The sequence below is a fragment of the Hylobates moloch genome, unplaced genomic scaffold (assembly GCF_009828535.3).
Source record: "Hylobates moloch isolate HMO894 unplaced genomic scaffold, HMol_V3 SCAFFOLD_5, whole genome shotgun sequence".
NCBI lineage: Eukaryota > Metazoa > Chordata > Mammalia > Primates > Hylobatidae > Hylobates > Hylobates moloch.
Window position 1 is genome coordinate 42,947,594 of NW_026652280.1, and position 18,234 is coordinate 42,965,827.

At 44.1% G+C, this 18,234-nt stretch overlaps 1 protein-coding gene across 4 annotated transcripts in view; it reads right to left on the minus strand.

Moving 5' to 3' along the window:
• FHOD3 (formin homology 2 domain containing 3) overlaps positions 1-18,234 on the minus strand; it is a 499,838-nt gene that overhangs the window by 67,745 nt on the left and 413,859 nt on the right. For all 4 annotated transcript variants that reach the window (XM_032152492.2, XM_032152490.2, XM_032152489.2 and 1 more), the window contains one exon: positions 4,584-4,880. In XM_032152492.2, the coding sequence (XP_032008383.1) occupies positions 4,584-4,880 (297 nt within the window). The remainder of the gene's footprint in view (positions 1-4,583; positions 4,881-18,234) is intronic.

An 18,234-nucleotide genomic window follows, 5' to 3' on the forward strand; every position in this document is an offset into this window, starting at 1 on the left:
TTTAAGTTACAATCTACCTGTGTCATTATGTTTGAGAAGAGTTTTCTATAGATAGTATATAATTGGGTCATTTTTCATCCACTCTGCCATCTATCTTTTAATTTAAAGGAATTACTGATATGTTAGAGCTTAAGTCTGCCATTTGTCTTATTTGTTCTGTTTGTTTTAGTTCCTGTTTCTCCTTTGTCTTCTATGGGTTACTTTAATACTTTTTTTATTTTAACAAATTTTTAAATTGATACATAATAGATGTTTTCAGGGTACACGTGATAATTTAATACATTCATATAATTTGTAAAGATAAAATCAATGTAATTGGGATATCCATCACCTTACTCTTTGTTACAAACATTCAAATTATTCTACTTTGAAATATACACATTATTGTAAACTATAATTTCCCTACTGATCCTATGGAACACTACGTCTTATTTTTTCTATCAAATTGTATACTTGTACCCATTAGTCAACCTTTCTTCATCCCCTTTGAATATTTTTTAGAATTTCATTTTGATTTATTTATAGTGTTTCAAGTACATTGTTTCTTCTGGTATTTGTAGTGGTTGCTCTAGGCATTACAATATACACACTAACCACAGTAAACTAGTATTGCTGTTCAACCACTTTAAAGTGTGGAAAACTTACTTCCATTTTGATACCGTTAGCTTCCCCACTCTGAAAGTATAGTTGTCCTAAGTATTCCTCTACATACACAGAGCACTACATCACATATTATAATTTTTGCTTCAACCATCAAGTATGATTTAGTAACTCATAAGCAGAAAGTCTATTTACCCCTGCTTTCACCCATTCTGTTGTCCTTTCCTTCCTGAAGTTCCAAGCCTTCTGTCACTATTTTCTTTCTGTTTGGAGAACCTCCGGTAGTAATTCTTTGAGGGTAGGTCTGTTAGGGACCCACTCTTTTAGTTTTTCTTTATCTGAGAATGTCTTATTTTCCCTTCATTCTTAAAGGATACATATGAGGGATACAGAATTTATAGTTGACAGTTCTTTTAGCACTTGCAAAACGTTGTGCCCCTTCCTGCTAGCCTCCATGGTTTCAGATGAGCAATGTGCTGTCATTTGGACTGGTGTTCCCCTATAGGTAATATGTTTCTTTCTAGCTTCTTACAAAAAAAAATTTTTCTTTGGTCTTTAGTTTTCATAAGTTTGATTATCATGTCTTGGTGTGAATGTCTTTAAATTTGTCTTGTTTGGGGTTTGCTCAGCTTCCTAAATTTATGAGTTTATACCTTTTGACAAATTTGAGAAGTTTTGGGCCATTATTTCTTCAAAGGATTTTTCAGCATTACACTCTCTCTCCTCCCCAGATTCCAATGAATTGGTGTTAGATCGAGTCTTACTGTCTCACAGGTCACTGAGGCTCTGTTCATGTTTTTCAGTCTCTTTTTTTCTGTCATTCAGAGTTCGTAATTTCCACTGATTTGTTTTTGAGTTGACTAATCATTTCTTTTGTTGTCTCCAATCTACTATTAAGCCCATCCAGTAAGTATTTTTTTTGTTACTGTGTTTTTCAGTTCTACAATTTCCCTTTGGTTCTTTTTAATCTTTTATTTCTTTGCTGAGATATTTTATTTTTTACGTATTCCCTAAGTGTTTGTAACTGCTCACTGAAGCAATATCATCATGGCTGCTTCAAAATCCCCATCACGTAATTCCAATGTCTGGCTCATCTCAGTGTTGGCATCTGTTTATTGCATTTTCCCATTCAAGATGTGATTGCCTTAGCTCTTGAAATGATGAGTGATTTTTCCATTATGTCTTGGACATCTCGTGCATTATTAGACTTTGGCTCCTATCTAATCTATTAGCAGGTAGTCACCCTTTTTAGGTATAGCATACAGGTGCTGGTGGAGGGAGATGTTCAGCTCCCTGCTGGATCCTTATGTCACCACCCCAGCAAGAGCACTGACTCACACTGGCTCACTGCAGATGAGCAGGGTAGATGAGCAGTGCCCCCTCCCTTGGCTTCACTGGCATCTTCCCAGAGAAATTAAATCACTGACTCACATTGCCTTATTGCCTCCAAGGGAAGCCAGAGGTTCAGCTCCCTATCAGTTTCCATTGACTCTGGGTCAGGTTTTTCATTAGTGCCTGTCTAGGGTACAAGTATTAATAAGTAAAAAGCCTGTGTTCTGTTCTGTTAGGCTATCCTTTTCCCAGTCCTTTGGCTAGGGGAATAAGCTTTACTTGGAGCTTCACTGTCATGTAATTTAAGTCCAGAGGTTCCTAGGCAGTCTGCATTCTTCTTTCCACCTTTCACAGTCCTCCTCTGATTATTCTGGTATTCTCAGGGTGTTGCTATGTTGGTTGCAAGAGGGAGGACCCAGGAGCAATGAAGCTTCCCCATCTTAGCCAGACACCTCTTCATTTATTCATCGATTGTTTTGTGAGACTCTGCTAGGAAGTGAGGACTCACAATGAATAGACATCCCCATCCTCACAAAGCTGACATTCAAGTGGAGACAAAGGACAATTATACAAGTAACTATAAAAAAGTAAAATGTATGTTATGATAAAGCTTCTCACATGCATGCCCTAGAGTAGAACACATGAAACAAAGAAAAATTAAACCACATAACTGGAATGAGACTTTTTCAAGTCCTAGACATAGTCTTTGACATAGTCATTAGAAATATGTTTGAGAATAATTTTAATTATCTCTAAGGTTGCTCTGTGATTTGACAGCACTCTGAAAAGCAAGAGCTATAATGACATAGCTGCCCTGACTCCACGGTGGTTGATGATGCCTGTGAGCAGTGAGATTTTTTAGGAACCAATAAGCTACAGTAAATAAACATGACCAACTCTCATAACAGCACTGAAGCAAAGCAGAAAAATCATTGCAAAGCCCTAATTCCTGCTTCTAAATAGTTGGACAGTGCCCACTTTGGTAGAAAGTCAGTGGTTCTTCACTGGGAACGGTTTCCATTTTTGGAAAATTGTCCTTCTTTGGAAGAATATTGGACAATCTGATCCAAGAAAGCTCTGTCGCCTGGTATATTTTGACTAATCCAATTTCTTGATATGTTTTAGGCCTGCTAAACCCAGTTATGATTAATAATTCTTAAAGCTATTCCTAATAAATAAAACATGATTTAAGACCAATCTGATCAATAAGACTTATCCTACACCCAGTATTATGGCAATAATTACATTAATATGAACGATAAGAATTTGGGGGACTAACTGTAATCTGACTTTGAAAGAAATTAAGTAAATATCAGTATATATAATACCTTTTGGCACATACATATTCAACCAAATGAAGACACTGGATTTTCAATGCAATAATTCCTAAGATGTAAACCAATAAAGTCTTTTATCTTCTTTTTTTACTGCATCATAGTGACCAGCAATATAAAGCATAAAATCTAGTAGTATATTCTAACTGCGAAAAAATCCAAATAGTAACTATTTTAGATTACGCCACTGATTGACAGGTCTATTGGAAGACACTCTGGATTCATTCATTCATTCATCCATGCTTCTGAGACAATGTATTTTTAATCTAGGAATTAATAAGCCATTCATAGGTCGTGGTACTGGTTCGCAGGCCTTTGTAGAGGTGTCATATTGCCCTTTTGGCCTAAGACATCGACTTGAGTGGGTGCCACTCATATGTAGCTTAACAAAGGCTGGCCCATAAGACATGACTCCACTGGTTAGGAGTGTTTGTTGAGGAAGGAGGCATTCTACCACCTTGATAGCACACAAGTCATGGGTAGGAAAAGTAACCCTGTGGTGTCACAGATCATATGAATTATTTACAATTCCTATAACCCTCTGTGGCACCCTCCTCAAGTCCTTGGTGAGGTTCTTTCAGGCGAAACCAAACCTATAATCTAACATTCCATTTGGTCCCTAATTCTAAAGTTACCATTCACAGGAGAACTGAATCAGTATTAAGTGTAACTCCAAAAAGATATACTTCCATAAGGAAAAGCATATACTTTATACAAAGAAAAGAATAGTTACGAGTGTAATGTAGAAAACAAATTATCTATATTCCAGTACATCAAATTGACCTCAGTACACTGTGTACAATTTTTTGGAAATACTCATTCAATCCATTTAAACAAGTCTTTCCCAGTCTGAAATGTCCAGTCAAAATGATTAACACACTTCAGTAAACACATTTTTAAAGGAATAGATGATAATGTGACAGTTTCTAAACTTATATCAAAAACGGAAAAAGCCTTACTATTATCAACCTTACTACTATTCACAATGGAACAGTCGGGGAAGTGAGAGGTTTCTCTTCTGGGGCTTATTCCTCAGGAAAAGCCCTCCTTATCGGGGCCCTTTTTGCCAGCTGTGGAGGTGATGAATGTGTTACTGTGGCAGAGGGTTTGGGGCCGTCTTTCTACAGGGCAGAAGGCTGCTGGCTGGCTGCCAGCGTGGCCACACTCCTCGTCCCCAGACACTGGGTGACACAGCCACATGAGTGGGTTGACCCAGGTCACCTCAGAGGCCAGCCTGTGGACAAGCTCTTAGAGAACCTGCCCCTGCACCCCAGGCCTCCCTGGCACATGCCGACTGAAACAAGGGGCTTCATTTACCTGTTGTCCTGTCCCTGGAGAGCTTGTCCTCCTTCTCCTCCCTCTCCAATGTGCTGCTGGAGGACGAGACGCTGGAGGCGGAGCAGTTGTCCCTCTCGTTCACTCCCTCGTTCTGTCTCTCTTTTTCACTGAGGGAGGCTCTTTCTTCCGACTCTTGCTCTAGTGCCCGCTCCACTTCAGTCTCTGCACCCTCGTGGGCAGAGGCTATGTCCTGGCCAGCTTCATCAGCAACCTGCCCCACCCCTGCCTCTGGTTCCGGTTCTGCCTCTGATTCGGGTTCAGGATCCCCGGCACCTGCTGGTGGAGACAACAATGGAGATTATATTGACAACAGATTTCTTGGAAGGGTGAAGGGAGGTGAGAATAAATGTGAGGTTGATTTCTCTGTGGTGGGCGGATGTCCAAAGATGGCCCCCAAGAGACCTATCCCCTGATTATTCAAACACTCATCGAGGCAATGCTGTGAAGGGATTGTGCAGATGACAGCAAAGTCCCTAGTCAGTGATCTTACAATACGGAGATTAACTAGATGAGTTGGATCCAATCAGGAAAGCCTTTTAAAAGCAGAGAGTTTTCCAATTGGCAGCAGAAAAGGAAGTCAGAGATTCGAAGCAGGAGAAGGATCTGCCACATCACTGCTGCTTGACAGGGAATGCAGGTGGCCTCTAGAAGCTGAGACCCACCTCTGGTCAACAGCCTACCAGGAACAGGGACCTCAGTTCTGTGGGCACAAGGAACTGGATGTTGCTATCACCCTCAATGAGGCTGGAAGTGGACTCTTCCCAGAGTCTCCCAATAAGAGTCCAGCCAGCCGCAGCCTTAATTCCAGCCTTGTGGCAGTGGACAGGCAAGGTCAAGAGCTCAGCTGAGCTGTGCTAAACTTCTGACAGACGGAAACTGTGAGATAATAAACGAGTGTTGTTTCCAATCGCTATGTCTGTGGAAACTTGTTATACAGCAATACGAAACTAATATATAACCTTTTTGCCTGTTTAGGGAAAGAGAAACAAAATTCATGGTGGATCAAGCTGATGAAAATCAGCTAATGTGTTCTGAAATCAGTTGGCTGAACCTTGAGGTTCACCACCCTTTTCTTGGTTGATATTTGCTCATAATGTGAAGTTAGTTTGTGATTTTGAAAGCAGTTTGGAAGAATCACTCATGGTCACAGTCTATTTGCAAACCTATCAACGCTGGAGATTTGATGCTGTCACTGAGGTAAGACGATCATGTTCTCACTCGTGTGACACTCTAGGGAACAGGGAAATGGCACAATCTGGCTTATGCTTTTTTTTTTTTTTTTCGTGAGCAAAACCCTCAGCTATGAGCTGTGGATGTGTAGCAAAATGATTGAGGATACACAAAATTCCGAGCCAGCTGCCACACATGAAGGCTGGAGGAGGGTGGCTCACTCTTAAGGGAACTGCCCTCAGGCTGAGCAAAGCCCACTCTTCTGGAACTCTGGCAATGCACTCTAAGGGTGTGTGCTTGAACCCTAGGTACACACTGCTCAAAGCAACACAGAAATTCTGGCAGGGTCTACACATGGCAGGGGCTGGAAGGGACCTGCCCAGACTCCATGAGAACACGCAGATCAGGGCAGCTCTCTGTGGAGGCATCCTGCTGTACCAGGTAATGGGGATGGCTGGCCATGGGGTGCACAGAACCAGCCCCCCAGCAGGCTGGATATGGGCATTACTAAGTGGGAGGGACATTCAGGCCTCATTAGGCAGGGGGCCCAGCTAACCCCAGCTTCCCAGCAACTCATTCTTCAGGACCCACAGGGCCATCACCCCCCAATCCTTCATCTGCTCTCAGGCTGCCATCCTCTGAGGATGAGTCAGGGAGTTAGCTGGGCAGGGAAGATGCAGTGGAACGGATGAAATCTCACCTTTCCTTATGTTCCTGGGCAACTTCCAAATCCCACTCCTCCGTGGAAATGTCCCCAAGTGCCAGGTAGGAATTTGGGGGTGGAGGATTAAATTCCTCTCCTTTGATTACAGGTTGTGCATCTTCTACTGGGAACTCCAGCCTGGGGCAGGAGCCTGCTTCCAGGGAAGGCTGGAGGATATGGGGAAGGGCAGCAAAGACCCCCCTGCAGCTGAGGGGCTGTCTCTCCTGGGCATCTAGAGAGGGGAAGGCTTTAGGAACTGGATATCTGAGGGCACAGTTTCCAGACAGAGATTCATGGGTGGCAGTCACAGAAGGAAGCCAATGGGCACACAGCTGTGAGGCCGCGTGCCTGAGAATGAGAGTGTCATACACTCTTCCTTAAAAGTAAAAACTGTACTGGGTCATGGGATGGAGTGAACAGGCCTTTTAGAAACATTCCCTTTGGTACTGAAGGAATTTTTATGGTAATTTCTTTTTCATCTGATAATAGAGTATTTAGGAGAGATACAAAACCCCATTAGTTTTACAAGCATGGCAAGAGCACAGCCTCAGCAGCAGCAGCGACAGCGTCATCATTTGGTTGACAGAAAGCACATGTTTTTGCACACTGGACTTCAAAATAGCCACATCAAAACAAAAATGTGTTTCCAACAGCCCAGCATGCAGCATGGACTGAAGTTTTAATTGGTAAGCATATGGTGAAAACCAGCAAGGGCCTCGCCTGGTGGCTTCATCACAGACAGGGACGTGGGGTCAGTTGGCTGCCATAAGCCTGTGTCTACTCACCACCCCAGGGATCTGGGCAAAGTAGGGAGGCTCCGTGATTGACGGCTATTTGGCTTCAGCCTGCGGGTGTGCACTGCCATGTTCCATTCCACTGAACGTGCAGGACTCTACCCAAGCAGCGGCTCTGACCCTGATTAAGCTGCCTGGGCAGGTGTGCTAACAGACACGCAAGCTCTGGAAAAGCCACACTCTTGTGGGGGGAGGAGTAGAATTTCATCCCAATACACTAGGCCCTAACTTCTTGGAATCAGATATTTCAATTTGTGATTTCAACCACTGGGGTGGTATCTTTTTTTCATGACTGCTGGGGAGGTAGTAATCAGCAAAGTCATCTCCTGCCCAGAATACATGACTCAGTGTCTACGAGGTCTGATTGCAAATCTGAGGCCATCCTAATGATGAACAAATTAAATAACTGTCACAGACATTCAAGTCAAGCAAAACTGCCAGGGTCCACGGCAGAGCCCTTCTCTAGCTGTCTTAATCAAACACAGGAAAGTTGTCTGAGGGCCAAGACCTTGCCTTCCTCTCCTGCTGGAGGGCCCCAGCGTGGTCCTGGGGCCAGTGTCTGCTCACAGCATTCTTACTGATACTCAGGAAGCACCCAGGATAGCCCTGAGACTCCAAACCGAACTGCAGAACATTTCTCCTCCCCTTTCCCATTATCTTTCAGCAGGATTTCCCTCACTCATACTTCTCTGCGCATGTGTGCACGCGCGCACACACACACACACACACTCACACACTCAGTTCCTTCTGAGTGTCTCTAAGCCAGGTCTGCTGCCCTCTGGGAAGATGCAGGAAAAAGTCTCATTTATACTCATCAAGTCCCCAGGAAACAGGAGAAACCATATAATCCTGTAGGAAAAGTCCTAAAGGGAGCTACAACCTTTGGCAACAACTAGGGAGAAAAGGTGTTTGTTTCCCTCCTAGGAATGTTTACAACTTCTCACTGTTACCAGCCCCTGAATTCAATGAGCCTTTCTCTGGCCCGACAAGGTGGTGTTGGTGGTGAAAGACAGACACAGCGACCCATGAGACTGACCCAGCTCTGTCACAGAGGCTAGAGAGAAGCAGATTAGAGAGATCCCGAACAACCCGCCGTGATATCCGTGTGGCAAAAGTGAGTGAGCTCTGCCACCAGTGGGCACAGGGAAACCCCCACCTCTCAACTGCCAGCAGACACAATAACAAAAATACGTTTGTAAGAGTGATGGATGTGTAAGATAAAATGCACGGTGCCCTGGGAAGGCATGGCAAGGGTCTTTGGCAAGGCCTGGGACATAAGCCTCTGCGGCAAAATGATGTTTGAATCTCAAGGGGTAAAAACGAGTTAAAAGGGGGGAAATGCTGAGAATGCCCTGGGCAGAGGGAAGTGCACAGGCAGGCATCCAGAGCCCACTGCGTGCCGGAGGGAATGAAAGCTGTGTGGCCTGGCAGGAGGAGTGAGAGGAGGTTTGGGTGGTCGTCAGGGGCCAGGGCAACCAGCGCTGTGTGTTGATGGAGGGATCTGGGACTTTAATCTAAGGACAGTGATGGCTGCTCTGTGTTTCATTTTGTCTGAGGTGAGCCCTGTTTCCACCTGCATCACAAGCGAGGCTTTCTGCTGGGAACAGCATGGGTGTGCCTGTGAGCTTGGGGTGACGCCCCTAGTCAGTGTGGAATCAACAGTCCACGAAGCAAACCCTTAAGAGAGAGAGATAGAGGAGGAAGAGGTGAACGCCAATCAGTGGAGCTCAAGAGAAAAAGAAAATAAAAACACAGCACCACTGGAAGAACACATGGGTAAGGGATTGAGACTCTGAACAGCAGGAGGTTTTTCCATCCCAGACATCAGCTGGGGGAGGAACTGTGTTCACACCGGAGCGGGACAGGGAGTTCCGCAGGGCTGCTGGCTCCCTTTGAGGAATGGTTACTGAGCACTTCACAGGAACTGCCTTCCGAAGCCCTCACGATCTCTCTATGGGCAGGGCTCTGGTATTACCCTCAGAAAGCTGAGGCCAGGAGAGAACAGTGAAGGCCCGTGCCAGAGTGGCCAGACAGGAAGGAGCAGAGTGTCCCTTCCCCAGCATGTAATTCCTCTAAGCATCTTCAAGGGAGGCTCAGGAGTGACTGTGCTACCCCAAACCCAGCAGGTCAAGAGATGCCACGGCTCGCCACGCTTGTCCATAACCACCTCGGATGGAGGAAGGACACAAAGATCTGATTCCATCTTCTGGGCTGTGCAAGGGAGGAGGGGAACTGAAGGAAGGACTTGGGCCAGGTGCCCAGGCAACCCTTCTCCTAGTAGTGGGTGTGCATTTGGAAATAAAAGGAAGACATGGCAAGGAATGCCTGGTAACATTACAGGCATCCAAAACCGGGATCTGTCTTCCTGGGTCACAGCCCAAGAGTGCAGATCGATGGGATCTCAGCATCGCCAGGATGCACTTAGCAAAGACCAGAAAAGTGTGTTTGGCCAGAGCCTGCACTGACCAGGCTCTGAGGGCTTGCAGATAGATTTGAAGGTTGGGGTAGGGGGAATACAAGGGCCAAAGAAAAAAATCAACACTAAACCGCATAAAAGGACATGGTAATGGATACTTTTTGCAAGGTGGAAGAAATAATAGAAAAGAAGGGGTCCAGGGTATCCTCAAAGTGACATAACAGGGTACTGGGCTGTCACCACCCTGTGGGGAAGGACCAATAACCAGAACACAGCCACTAAAAGGAATTCTTCACCCCAAAGAAACAGACATTACTGGAGTGAGCGGGGTTTGGGAAACCAGAACGGGAACCCATCAAGATGAGAACCCATGGAAGAGGGAAGAACCTAAGTGCTTTTCTTAGGTATAAGAATATAAAGGCTACTCTGTCAGATGGAGAATGCGATCATGCTTTCCTCATGCAGATCACAAAATGAGGAGAGAAATGAGGAATGAGCCGGCCTGAGGACTTCGGCCAGCTGGTCCCTGTATGAAGTCTGCCAGGGCAGACCATCACTCACACAATCTCGTTTTTTTTGTCTCTCCCAAATCCCAATGCCAACTCCTCATCTGGTCCCCAAAACCTCACTGGACATCAGGTCCTGCTTGCCTAAGTGCAGTAAAAATCAAACTTACTACATATTGAGCACCTTCTACACCCAGATGCTGTACTAGGAATCACATTACTTCATCCTCTTTAGTTCCCACACCTACAACATAAAGTGAAGATTGATGTCCCCATGTGAGAAATAAGGAAACATGTTCAGAGAGGTTAAGCAACTTGCCCAGAGCTACGAAGCAGGCTGGCTACTCTCTGACTGTTTCATCCATGCTCTGTTCTGCTCTGTGCCTGAGGATGCTGACTCCCGCACAGAACACCAGCTGTATTTGCTCTCCCTCTCCCTGGCTCAGCCCCTGGGGGTTCTAGCAAAGGTAGGAAGAAGGAAACTGGGATATTAATGCCCCTGCTTCCTTCACATAGGGCCTTAGTTTGGCAGAGGTTGTCAGGCCACTGTTTCTGTCCCTTTGTCCCTCTCCTCTGGTCACAGCTCTTACCAAATCATCGTCATTCACCGAGTTCCTTGAGGCCTGAAGGTGGGAACAGTGTCCCATGACCGCTAGTCTCTGGGTGAAGCATCACCACATTTTGATGGTCCCATGACCTCCCTATACCTCTGTAAACAGTCCCTTCACTGAATATCTTCAGCAACCCTCTGACCAACAGGACCTCACTGCTAAGCAGAGCTCATGCTAGCAGAGCTTGGATTTTAACCTGGATTGGCTGGACTGCAAAGCTCGGGCTGTTAATCACAGGGTTGTACTGTGTGGTGGGTGACTTAAGCAATCAAGGAGAAGTACATAATCATTCCTGAAATTAGGCGCACGCACACACACACACACACACACACACACACACACACACACACACACACAGTGGGCAGGAATGTTTCAATTCTGCTTTCATCCATGTCCCTGACAGCCGAGTTCAGAGAGTCCAATTAGAATTTCTGGTCATGCAATTTTTCTTTGAAGAGATAAATTGGTGGTAAAAAGTTCTGAACTTGATACATCTCTGGGTGGCTTCAGTTGATTTCAATCTGTGGTAGTGTCTAGATGACTCTGCCAGGACTTGGCTTTCTGGCAGGTCTTATGAAACCAAGGGCTGGGCCAGCCAGTTCTATAATAGTTGCTCCAAACTGTGTAGATTCCAGGGACTTCCCTAGCTCAGAGCTAATAACTAACACGACTGACTACAAACGTGTGTTTTAATCACAGAAATCTGAAAAAGGTCCCAAGAGAAAAAAGCTTACAACTTTGAAAATCCTTTAGACTTTGCCTTTGGTGTTAGACCAGTTCTTGCTAGGTTGTTCACTTGGATTCACTCTAGAGCAAGGTTTCTCACCCTGGGTACCTGGGTATTCTAGGTTGAATAATTCCTTCTTCTGGGAGACTGTCTCATGAGCTGTAGGATGTTTAGCAGAATCTCTGGTTTCTACTCACTAGAGGCTTCAGCACCAACCCTCCACTTCTCCTCTGCTATTGTGGCAACTGAAAATGTCTCCAGACACTGCCAAATGTCCCCCAGGAGAGCAAACTCACCCCTGGTTGAGAATCACTGCTCTACAGGAATAGTTGCATGAGGATGGGCACAAACTCAGCTTCACAGAAGAAATTCTACTCAAGCCTCACAAAAGAGACAGCTCATCACTTGCAAAATACTGATTCAATAGCCTAATTTTTATGCCTTAAAAGTTAATCCATGCTTTGTCCTCAAGTTTCAGAGTTTGATTTTCCAAAGAGGTTCAGACCTAAGCCCCTCTGAAGATGGATAGTTTTCATCCTCAGAGATGGCTTAGGCCTGAACCTGCTTGACCCGAACAATTTTGACCATGTATAGTCAAAATTACCTTCAAAAGTCCCTTTGGACAGTGCCACCTTATAGATCCCATAACTTCTCCATGGTTTCGACAATCACGGTTTTAATTTAGCGTCAGTGGAACTCCTTAAGTGCTGGGATTGCATTCATGGGCCATATTACCCCCAAATACAAATCTGTAAACTCTAATCTCACAATTGAAGCAGCAAATTGTTCATACGACAAGGGCACATTGGAATCAGGAATGGTTCAAGGTAAAGAAGAAAAGATCCACGTTCCTTGTGGTCATGCTCCCTCAGGGACATGCACTTAATATGAGTGTTAGACAGGATTAGAAGCACCATTTAAATTAGAATTTCCACTTCCCACTCTTGCCCCTCAGATTACGCTTCTGATTGAGTTCACTTGTTTAAATATGTATATAATGCTACTGTAGTATCATACAGGATAAAAAAGAAGCAATTTCAGGTTCAATTATTCTCATATTGATAACATATGTGTGACTATTCTATTAGCGTTAGATCCTCAGAAAGAAATGGGCCAGATATGTCAACTCTCTGTAAAAGTTTCCTCTCTATTAATTACACCAACATCATTTATTCAGTCCTTATGGAGTGGCCTGCATAGTCAAAGATGTGTCCTCCACCCATGGCTCATGTAATAAATGTCTTCCTGGGTAGAGAGGAAACAGCTGTCTCTGCAGATTCATGTGTCTGCTTTCTTTTGTCATGCTTGACCATTCGCCAACTCACAACCCATGTACGGAATGCTTGTTCTGCTCCAAGCACTGGGAATAACAAAGGTGGGCACAGGCACGTGCCCTGCCCGAGGCACACAAAGACGCTTGGGAGGAGCAACTTATCACATGGACAGCGAGGTAAGCCCTGCATCCCAACTGTGCACAAGATGCAAGGGAAACACAAGAGAGGGATCAAGGGAGGCTTTAGAGAAGAGAAGATGCCTCAGCTCGATGAAGAGTCCAGGGGGCACCCAACGGAAGAGTGCACTCCAAGCACAGAGCACGGCATTTTCAGGTACTGATTGTGGTTTAGTGTGGATGGAGCATAACATTTGTTGGGGGGTGGCTGTGGTGCTTGGTACTGGGTAACAAAGGGTCTTGAATGCCACATAAGATCTGAATTTATGTGGTAGATAATGGAGAGCCACCCGATAATTTTAAGAAAAGGAACAGAGATTTTTTTTTTTTTAATTGGGTTGCTGAGAAGAACCTGGAAGAAGTGAGACCTATCAGAAGTGATTGAAATGGCCCAGATCAGAGATGGTTGAGGCCAGGACTAAGGCACTGGCAATGAAGAGAAAAGAAAGAGGGCTGATTTGAGAGAAAACAACACAAAAGACACTTGGGGATTGATTGGATGTAAGGTAAGTGTTGAAGGAGGAATAAAAAATTATATGAATGTTCCAGCTTAAATGATTGGGCCACGAGAGATAGCCTTACCCAGGTGGGGACTAGAAAATATAAGCAGGTTTGGGGTGGGGGTTTCTGGATGACAGACATCACCTTCCATCTGAACAGCCCTCAGCCTGGCACTTGGTGGGTCTGAAGAGTTGGAGGGGCATTTAGCGGAGATGGCTGGTGAAGTGCAATACACACGCCCTGAGCTCAGGGAGGCCAAGGCTGGTGGTACAGACCTCAGGGATTTAAAGCATATGGGAGGTAGGTAAAAATCACAGGTGGAATGCGAGGGCCCAGTGAGAGGATGTGCATGAAAATAGAGAGGAGCTGGGGAGGAACTTCAGAAAAACCCACCACGTAGTGAAAAGGCAGAAGAGGAATCCATGAGAGAATTGCAACCAAACAATGAGAAAAGACTAAGACAAATGGTGAGAAAACAATGAGAAACGCACACGACTCAAAAGGCAACTATGCTGTTTAGCCTGGAGATTATCTAGAGGACACAGAGGCATCCAGAGGGGGATGGATCCAGAAAGTTAACAAAAAGTGACTTGAACTTCCTGATGTATCTGGCAGAGGCAGCCTTCTCACAGAAGTCACAACTTCAAAAGGCTCCAAAGATGCATATCATGCCCAGAGGCAGACGAGACACACTGCATGGTCATTGAACCCAGAAGTTCTCCTGAAAAAGTGTATTTCAGGTACCAGAAAATCAATGTGTGTCTTGCCATACTGCAGGTGTTGTATCATTTTGAACAAATGTGTTACAAAGATGGATGGGGGAAAGCAGGGCTGCTGAAGGGAAAGGGGGAGTGGTGGAGATAGCAGAGTAGTGACTAAGATCTTGAGCATGGACGAGGATGCTAGAAGGAGCCCCAGAGTTATTCTCCTTTGTTAATTTCTCCAGTCTCAGTCATTGTCTGGAAATTCAAAGTACCACTGTGGCTCAAGAACCCTCATTGTCCTGACAGGTGGAACCTCCTGACTGCACCTGGAAGCACTGACCAAAGGCTCCCACCCGGGATGAAAGGCGCTGATGTCTCAACCAGCCAACAAGCCAGATTCTCTGTGAGTGTCTCCAGATGCAGCAAACTTGTTCATCTCAAGTGTCTGCTCCAGGCAGGGTCTTGCAGCTCCTGAGGCACTTTCTTTTTTGTTAAATAAGAACAAGCTAATTGCTGTTCAAAACTTGAATTTTTTGTTTACACTAAACAGACTTTAGGATACAAATTTCATAGTAAAGGTTGATTTAAAACCATTAGAATCTAATATTAGGAAACAATTATCTACAGCTCTCCCATGTTTCTTCAGTCTTGCAAGCAAAGGCACTGATAGTCTTTTTTTCTGCACTATCTTTCTAAGGATATCTGCATAGCAAAGAGCCTTAGAAGACAGGGTCTTCTCTTAGAAGATAGGGTCTCTCTAGAGCAAAGATCTGGTTGGCTTATTGCCCACTGCAATAAAGACAATATCTCCCTCTGGGACAAACGGAAGGCATGTTTACCACCCATTATAAAAGAGTTCAGGTCCCCAAGTCTCAGGGTTGCTTTCCCCAGGTTCCCCCACAATGTGCCTGCAGGTTTTACTGGGCCCTATTCACATCACCCTGTGGGAACTGGGGCTTGGAGAAATGACACAAATGTTGATATTCTGGCTATTGCTATCACTAGAAGTAATGAAGTCCTTTGTCTCTGACCCACGAATTTTGTGCCTTCTGCCAGCATCCACGGAATTGTGGCAGGGCAGCATATTAGCTTACAAGTAGGGTAAAGTTTCAGTTCCTTCATAGCTCTTGACACCTAATAGCTGCCTAGGAAATAATAATTTTGATCAGGTAATGTCCACCTCCCCTTCTCTTTTTTTGGAGTTGGGGTCTTGCTCTGTTACCCAGGCTGTAGTGCTGTGGCAAGACCATGGCTCACTGTAGTCTTGAACTCCTGGGTTCAAGCTATCCTCTTGCCTTAGAAATAATGCTCTTCTTTACCAATTTTCCCAGTGCCATTCTATGCCTATCTTTACTTAAGGTATATACTTTGTCTACTTCAGAAGGACTCAATCCTGATTAATGTTTCCAAATATGATGCAAGAAGACACACTTCAGACAACTGTCATTTCTATGAGGAGAAAAGGGGAAATTTTTCGAGACTGAGAAATGGCAAGGCAGAAAAATTCGATGATTTGCAAAGGCTGCCCACAGCAGGTGCAGCAGGTAGGGCCTCAGCCTTGGGTAGAGTTGCTGAAAGATTTTGTCCAATTGACAAAAATGGCATCAAGTAGCAGCAGTCAGGTGAGGCAGGCAGGGAGGGAGGCAGCCCTGAGTCATAGAACCACAAGGAATCTAGTTTCCTGCCAATTCATGAAACACTGAACTGGAGGCATCCAAAAGGTTTATGCAAGAGAACCAGCATGCAGTGTTAGGCTGATGATGGACGATATTCCATTGCTACCATGCCAGTTGGAAAGATGTTTCTGATTTCTGCTGTGTGGATTAGATAACCTCAGAGAGTCCCTACACCTGAAGGAGACTCAGAACATCTTACACAACAAAGATGACAAAGACAGTCAACGCTAACAATGACGACAGCCAAAATGACAAATGGATGCCCACAGGAAAAATCATTTAGACAAACTAAACATTTCATGATACTCTATGTCTAAATTTTATTTCCAGGTTTGAGGATCAGGAGGCTACAGGAATCACCATATTTACCCATATTTTAAATGCCTGTATCTGTGAGAGGAAGTATTAACCTTTGTCAATAATTTCTGTAAATGCTGCTGGTGAGTAGGCCATGGCCATATAGGCCATATATATCTCCAGGGCCAAACAATCAGATATTTGGAAATACCCTGGAATCCAATTACAGGTAGAGAAAAAAATCACTGTCAAACATATTTTTCCCTGACATAAATAAAAATAAATAATATAGTGTGGCATCATTTTCAAATGTATCTCTGATGTGTTATTTCTGTGTGCAATACGGAGAGTATCAAGCTCATAATAAAATAATGTAGACATAATTTTGCTTTCATGACTAGGTTAGTGGGTGAAAGCCACTTCTAAATTCTTGACAGCTGCTTCCTTCCACTGGGAAATGCCATTTATCTCCATCTGGCCTCAGGAGGGACTCGTTTACAAGAGGGAGCAAGGAGGGAACATAGTTCTAGCTCTCCAGAGAAGGCAGCTCAACCCTGGGACGCCCTCCAGGGACCACCATCAACATCTGGTTTTCAGGTGAGTAGTTTCTCTCTACTCTGTTTCCATGAAATAGGTTACCTGAATCTGACACAAATTGTGATAAGAGGTTACCTGGCTATCTTGACTTTACTTATGGGTAAACAGATTATTATTACTAGTTTTCATCCTCAGAGCAACTTTCTCAAGAATTATGTTGAAGAACTCTATCCTAATAAGAACACTGTACCTTTTCTGATAAAGAGAATCACTTAGGTGCTTTCAGAATCATCTATGAGCTTCTAAAAATAATAGGAAATAAACGTACTAAGTAGATATTCTGATGTCTGCCCCCAGGGATCAGTGAAAATAAGGAAAAGATATCAAAGCAATGAATGAGGAGATGCCTTTCCATGTTTGCCCAAACTTTGGGCTGACTGTCTCCATTAATTCCAACACAGTGCAAACGGGAACATGTATATGTCTTTCCCTCCCTTGGGCTGGTACTTTTAGAAAGAAGGACAGTACTTAGACCATCATCACCAAGTCTAGGCAGTATGGGGACGTACATCTGCTAAGCCCACAAGAGGGTCAGATGGAAAAATAATTCAAGTATGTATTGACTTGGTGCTGGGGATTAGTGGCATCATTCATACAAAAGTTACTGCAGATTTAGCTGGGAAAGCTTTTGGCTGAGAGATCTCACTAGATGGCATATCATGCTGTCAGTATTTATCATTAGCCTTTCCCTTTTAAAAAGTATGTTTTGTAAGACAAAAGGAAAAGGAGTTTTTAATGTTTTCCTATCTTCTTCTTTCGAAAGTTCTTCAGAATCTGAAACAGGAGTTATAAAAGAAAGAACCCATAAAGGGACCTGTACTACTGAGGCATAGAAAATTCAATAACAAATATTAGTTTTTCCTTTTCTTGTAAATATAATTCTGAAATGTAGGCTGCAATTTCTGCAGATATTGGTGAGAGGGTTAGCAAAGGGATGGTGTGGCATTAATATGAATAGCAATGCAAACATGGTGTAGCCATGACTCCAAGACAAATGGCTGAGATGGGCATCAGAACACTAATTACACTCCCAGCACTGTGCCAAGATGGTCTGAAGCACAGCTTTCCATCTATTTGGGCCTCAGTAAAAGATGGATAATAACATCTCCCCTACCTACCCAGATATGTTTGGGAAAAAGGGGCAGAGCACTACAAAATGTGAAGTGTATTATGATTGCATGTTCCCACAAGGATAAAAAGTGAAAAAGCAAGGCAATCCCTGGCACGTTTGGACATCATGCCAGGTGTTTGGTGCAGGACCAACATCTGGATGTGTGATTATATTTTTAATTCTTCCTCCAGATGTCGGGATACTGGAAATGCTAGGGATAAGCAAAAGGTTACTTTTGGATATTTGAAAATGGGACTTGGTAAAATGAATATACTATTAATTTGATGCTAACAGAATGCTTCAAAGAATAAAGTAGGCTGAGAAAAACTTGGTGATACCAACTTTGCATTTCTGTCATAAGGGCAAA